The sequence below is a fragment of the Merops nubicus genome, unplaced genomic scaffold (assembly GCF_000691845.1).
Source record: "Merops nubicus isolate BGI_N331 unplaced genomic scaffold, ASM69184v1 scaffold30504, whole genome shotgun sequence".
Taxonomy (NCBI): domain Eukaryota; kingdom Metazoa; phylum Chordata; class Aves; order Coraciiformes; family Meropidae; genus Merops; species Merops nubicus.
In genome coordinates, this window is record NW_008605407.1 from 1 (window position 1) to 5,511 (window position 5,511).

Sequence of the window (5,511 nt, forward strand, 5' to 3'; positions counted from 1 at the left end):
GCCAGGCTGCAGGAGCAGGTTCCTGTCCCCCAGCCCACGCTCTGCCCTGCCCTGCTGGCACTGATTGTGAGGGAGCTTGGAGATCTCCCATGCCAAGGCTCGGGGGGGCAGGAGGGGTCTAAAAACCTCCAGAGAGCCTGGGTGGGAACGGAGCCCTGTGCCTGGTCCCACGGGGAGATCTGGGCTGGTGTCTATCTGCCCTGCTTGTGTCCCCAGCCAGACCTGGTGGAGCGCCTCATCTCCGTGGACATTAGCCCTGTCCCAACCGCCCCTGTCTCCGAGTTCTCTGCCTACATCTCTGCCATGCAGTCGGTGAGGATCCCAGCCGGCCTGTCCCGCTCTGCCGCCCGCCAGCTGGCCGACGAGCAGCTGCAGCCAGTGGTCCAGGTAGGAAATCCTGCTCCTCAGACAGGGCTCCCACTCCCAGCCTGTCCCACAGGGCTTTAGGGCCACCAGGCTTTCCACCCACGCTCTCTTGCTGCTGTCACGGGCAGCTGGAGGACATCTCTCCAGGAGTGCAGAAGGGGGTGGACGGGAGGATGGAGGACGCTGGGACATCCTGGGGGCTTGTTGTGGTACTGAAGAGTGTACGCTCCCCTTTCGTGGCAGCTCCCACAGCTGAGGCAGTTCCTCCTCACCAACCTGGTGGAGGTGGAGGGCCGCTACGTCTGGCGGGTAAATCTGGAGGCTATTTCCCACCACTTAGCAGATATCATGAACTTCCCCGTTTTCCACAAGCCTTATCTTGGCCCTGCACTCTTCTTGGGAGGATCCAAGTCACCCTATATCAGGTGGGACTGGAGGGAAGTGTTTTGGAATTTGTCGTTTGACCCCTTGTGCCCTTCTGTGACCGCTGAGGGTGGGAGGAAGCCCCCAAGATGGGGAAGGTCCTGGAGAGAGCTCTGTGCCTCCAGCAGCCAGGGACCCCAATGCTGCTGTGAGAGGGACCCTGGGGCATCCCTGGGTTTTCCCAGCAGGAAAGGGGACACAGAGCTGGGATCCTGCTCTGCCTGGGTATGGTGAGGGAAGGCACCTGGGTGGACCTCTGACCAGGCTTCCCATGGTGTGTTCCCTTGTCCTGCAGCTCCAAAGACTACCCGGAGATCCAGCGCCTCTTCCCCAAGGCAGATGTCCAGTACATCGAGGGTGCTGGCCACATAGTCCACCAGGATAAGTTTGAAGAATTCATCACTGCTGTCCTCAAATTCCTGCCACCGCCGTAGTGCTGGGGCCCAGCCTTTCTGCAGCACCACCTGGGACCCAAGGAGCTCGGGGAGCGACGTGGGGCTCTCTGAGGAACTGGGGCCAGCCCTCATCCTGCTGAGCTCTCCTGCCCCTCGCAGGGACTCGGGGTGGCCCTGGGCACCACCCCGCCTGCGCCGGGGCGGCTCGGACACGGGGAGGGGGCAGTGGAGCCTTTTTGTTTTCCTGCCAGCAGACCACCTGGCTGTGGATCTGGCTGTGACTGCAGAATGTGCAATAAAGCTGAATCCATGCTGAGGTGGAGGAAGGTTTGGATGTGGCTGTGGAGGACAGGGAGAGCAGAGCTGGGCACAGGAAGGGGCTCATGCTAGAGATGGCAACGGGGCCAGGCATGGGGCTGTGGGAGCAGTGTGTGTCAGATGGGTCTGAGCACCTTCTGTGGCTCCCAGGAGGGATTGTGTCCTTCTCCACCTTGGGGCAGTGGGAGCAGCTGCCTCCTGAGCACGAGATGCTGCGAGCCTGTGAGGGCTGGGCATGGAAATCCTCTGGGAAATGGGTTGGGTGTCCCCTCCTCCCTGAGCTCCCTCTGATTTGTCTCCTCCCTTTCTCACCTCCTTCCCATGCAGCTTGCCCCAGGAAGCCAACACCAGAGCAGCTGCTCTGGCTGGGCCACCCACTCGCCCACCCACCGTGTGCTGCAGGCAGAGGGATCAGATCCCTTGATCTGGGTAAAGCCAGGGATGGCAGAAGCACCTCTGAGGGTGACACAAAGTCTGTCACAACTGGGGACAGGCTCTGGGGACAGTTCAGAGAGACACCAAACAGCTTTGCATTTGGTGCTCCAGAGTCAGGTGTCTGCTGCTGCCTGGGAAGGCTTTGCTCAGCTTGGGGTTGTTTGGAGGTCGCAGAAGGAAGGGAGGCCAGGAGACCAAGGATGTTTTATTCCAGGTCTGTAATTGCCTAGCAGAGGGCCCAAGTAGCTGGTTTGGAGACTCACTGTTTCTGCAGAGCTTTTCCTCTTGGCCCTTTCTGAAGAAGTGCATTTTGCTGGAGCAGGGCTGTGTTTGCCTCAAGCTTTCTGCTGTGTTATCCCCAGATTCAAACACTTCTGCTGCCTGTGTGTAACTTTTTCACCTGTGAACAATATCAGATGGGGAAGCTCCTGAGACACGGGCTATTGGAAGGAGTTCCTTGAGTGCCTGTCTCTCCTCTGGCCAGCTGGGAGCTGGGGAGGCAGTCAGGCCATTCCAGCACACAAGTCCTGTGGATATCCCAGCTCAGCTGCAAGGTCTGGAGCCCAGGAACAATAGGGAATATCTCCCCCCTCCTCCCCACTGGCTGGGGACTGGGTTTGGGGCACAGAAAGGCTGCTGCAGGTGAAGGGACACACCGTGGGCAGGAGGTCAGTGGCCTGGGAACAGGTAGAACTTGCGGAGCATCGTGGTCCGTTCCTGCGCTGGCATCTGCCGGGGGAATTTTCCAAAGGAGTATTGGACCTGGGGCGAGAGAGACAGCAAGGGGCAATGTCAGCAGCTCTGACCCCAGCAGGGGAAGGGGGCAGGGAGTCGGGAGGTGTCCCCAGGGACATCCCCAGGCATGTGTCTGGTGACACAAGGGATGCCACAGGCTGTGCCAGGCTCACGCGTGCCCACCACGGGGCGTGGTGCCGATGCCTCCAGCCGACTTTGCAGGCCAAACCAGGCCCCTTCTGGACAGAGCCTGCTCCCGAGGGACCTGCCAAGAGGTGGGCTGCCCTGGTGCGAGCTCTGCTCTGAGCAGTACCCCTGGCATGGGCACAGCTGCAGCCAGCCCTGAGCCTCACCTTCCGGAAGAGCTCCTGTATGTCGCTGTCGCAGGCGTGGCTTCGAAACTGCTCTATGAGGCACTGGATGAAGAGGGAGCCAGTTATGGGGCTCCTCCAGGAGAGAGTATCTGGGCAGAGAGAAGATGCCAAGTGAGATTTCACTGGCCTCCCTCACTGCAAGTGATTAACACTGGCTGCTGGAGCAGAAGGTTGGGGCACCCTCTCTGACATTTATATTTGGCCTATCCAACCCACAGCATGGGAGAAGGACGGGGCATCCCAGGGAAGACAGAAGTGATGTGAATATTTTCTCCAAGCCTCTCTTTGCCATGCCAGCTGCCAGGCTGGCACGGGCTGGGGCCGTCTGTGACCCAGTAGCAGAAGACAGTTTTCCCCAGCCAAGAGCTGCAGTGAGATAAATCTGCTGGGGAAGGAGTGCAGACAGTGCCAGAGGGGAGGGCTGGGGCCAGGGGAGGCAGCCAGGCAGGGGCACAAAACTCAGGCCCTGGTGCCACTAGGAGGGATCTGTGGGTATCCAGGAGCAGCCTTGTACCCTGGCACTGGGAGACACCATCTTCTCCAGGGTTGTTGAGCAATGCCCAGGTGGTTACCAGATGGAGGTGACCCTCCCTGAGGAAGAGGAAGAGGAGGAGGAGGCCTCAGGCAGGGCAACAACCTCTAGGAACTGCTTACCAGGCGTGGAGGAATGTAAAGTGGCAAAATCACTCTCCAGGTGAACTTCAAAGATGGCATCATTTTCCAGCCCCGTGTGAGCCGAGCTGGGAGCAGGCAGGGCCTGGGCTGTGGTGTCACTCACCATCACGGACCCTGCTCTGACTAGGAAGGCAGGTCCAGGTGACAGGGTGTCCCTGGGAGAGCCTGGCTGGCTCGCTCCCCCAGCAGGGACCTGGTGGGGACTCACCTCCACGGCAGGACTGGAAAATGACCACCTTGGGTTTGCCCAGCAGTGCCCGGCAGTGCTGGTTGTTGAATTTCTCATAGATGGTGTCAAGGTAAAGGATGTCCGTGGTCTCATCTCTGCTCTTGGTCCCACAGAGCCCAGCCCTGACCCCGTGGGACATGAACACCAGGAAGGTGCTGTCAGAGGTCCAGTGCTCCTTGAGATCTGCAAAATCCTTCATGACTGTAGCCATCTCCTACGAATGCACACAGGGAAGGAATATCACACCCTGTGACCAGCCATGTGGAGACCCAGAGACCAGCTGTGGGCAGGAGCCACTGCCACCAGGGACAGAGATGTCCCTGTGGTGCTGAGCACCCCGTCACCAACGCACTCAAGGAAGGTCCCCATGCTGCTCCCGGGGCTGGGGGCCACTTTGTGGAGTCTTTACCTGGGAAGTTAAGTTTCTGTGGACGTCCACAGCGTAGCCCAGCCCTTCCAGCAGCTTTGTCATCCCCTCCACGTCCAGTTCAGCCCCGTCCCGCCGGCTCAAGTGCTCGAACTCAATGTTGCAGATGAGCAGGGCCCGGCGGGTTCGCGCCTCCCGTGGCAGGTGGATGGGGTAGATCTGTGGGGATGGAAGGAGGCCATGCTCAGCCGTGGGTGGGCACAGGGGAAAAGGAGGCAGCTGATAGCAGAGAAGGCCCATGGGTGCAGCAACCCCGTCCCAGGGGTGTCTCCCCACATCTCCCACCCTGCTCCAGGGTCAGCAAGGACCCTGGGTGCCCTGGGCAAGCCCCTGCCCACTCTGGCAGGGCAGCTGAGCCATGCTCCAGCTCTGCCCGCAGCACCTGGTCTCCCTCGGTGTCCCTGACACGCTGGTACTCGCCCGGGGAACACTGCCGGATCCACTGCTCGCCCTGGGTGCTGCCAGCGGGCCTGGAGGGGGCCTCAGTGCTGGAGGAGGCCAGTGGCACGCTTGGCAGCCCTGCAAGCAGAAAGCCCCATCCTGGTTACACTGGGAAATGCCTGCAGCCAGAGGGGACTGTCACACGGAACGGACAGGCCAGCGGAGCTGGGGGGTCCCTGTTCAGCCCCACGGGGTACAGCCACCCAAGAGCCCTGTTGTCTCTGCACGACAAGAGGGCCTCGGTACCACAAGGCAGCGACACTGGGGACACCCAACTGCGCCTTGCCTTCAGGCCTTGGACACCTGCCAGGGCGGCCGAGCCGGACCTCCAGCATCCCACGGGAGGCACCGGGAGCCCCAGAGCCCAGCCCACGTGTCTCACCCGCGCTGTCGGCCAGCCACAGCTGCTCTGCCAAGGCGCCGTCACGTTTCCTGAGGCTGGTGAGGAAGGCCTGGCTGGCCCTGCGGCCCTTCAGGCGCACGCTGTCGATGAGGCAGCGGGCCTTGTCGGCGCGCACCGAGTGCCTGTCCTGCACCTCGTCCACCTCCTCCAGGTTCAGCACCCGCTGGGCCAGCAGGTCGTCCAGCAGCCCGGAGATCAGCACCTTGCTGGCGCGCTCCACGAAGGCGGTGCGCACGTCCAGGAGCTGGTCTGCGGGGGAGTCACGTCAGCGCCCGCCGCCCCCCCCCCCC

At 61.4% G+C, this 5,511-nt stretch overlaps 2 protein-coding genes across 2 annotated transcripts in view; one reads left to right on the forward strand and one right to left on the reverse strand.

Moving 5' to 3' along the window:
* Nucleotides 1-216: 216 nt before the first annotated feature.
* Nucleotides 217-1,223, forward strand: ABHD11 (abhydrolase domain containing 11; the record flags this gene model as incomplete). The annotated part of the gene is made up of 3 exons (XM_008939328.1): nucleotides 217-387; nucleotides 610-791; nucleotides 1,085-1,223. Coding segments are annotated over 3 exons (492 nt in total), but the record flags the coding sequence as incomplete, so codon positions are not given.
* Nucleotides 1,224-2,606: 1,383 nt separating this feature from the next.
* Nucleotides 2,607-5,511, reverse strand: part of LOC103772009 (caspase-1-like) — a 3,258-nt gene continuing 353 nt past the window's right edge. The window contains exons 2-8 of the mRNA XM_008939329.1: nucleotides 5,201-5,470; nucleotides 4,760-4,896; nucleotides 4,360-4,536; nucleotides 3,926-4,164; nucleotides 3,701-3,840; nucleotides 3,026-3,135; nucleotides 2,607-2,699 (exon numbers count right to left, since the gene is read on the reverse strand). Of these exons, the coding sequence (XP_008937577.1) occupies nucleotides 2,607-2,699; nucleotides 3,026-3,135; nucleotides 3,701-3,840; nucleotides 3,926-4,164; nucleotides 4,360-4,536; nucleotides 4,760-4,896; nucleotides 5,201-5,470 (1,166 nt within the window). The remainder of the gene's footprint in view (nucleotides 2,700-3,025; nucleotides 3,136-3,700; nucleotides 3,841-3,925; nucleotides 4,165-4,359; nucleotides 4,537-4,759; nucleotides 4,897-5,200; nucleotides 5,471-5,511) is intronic.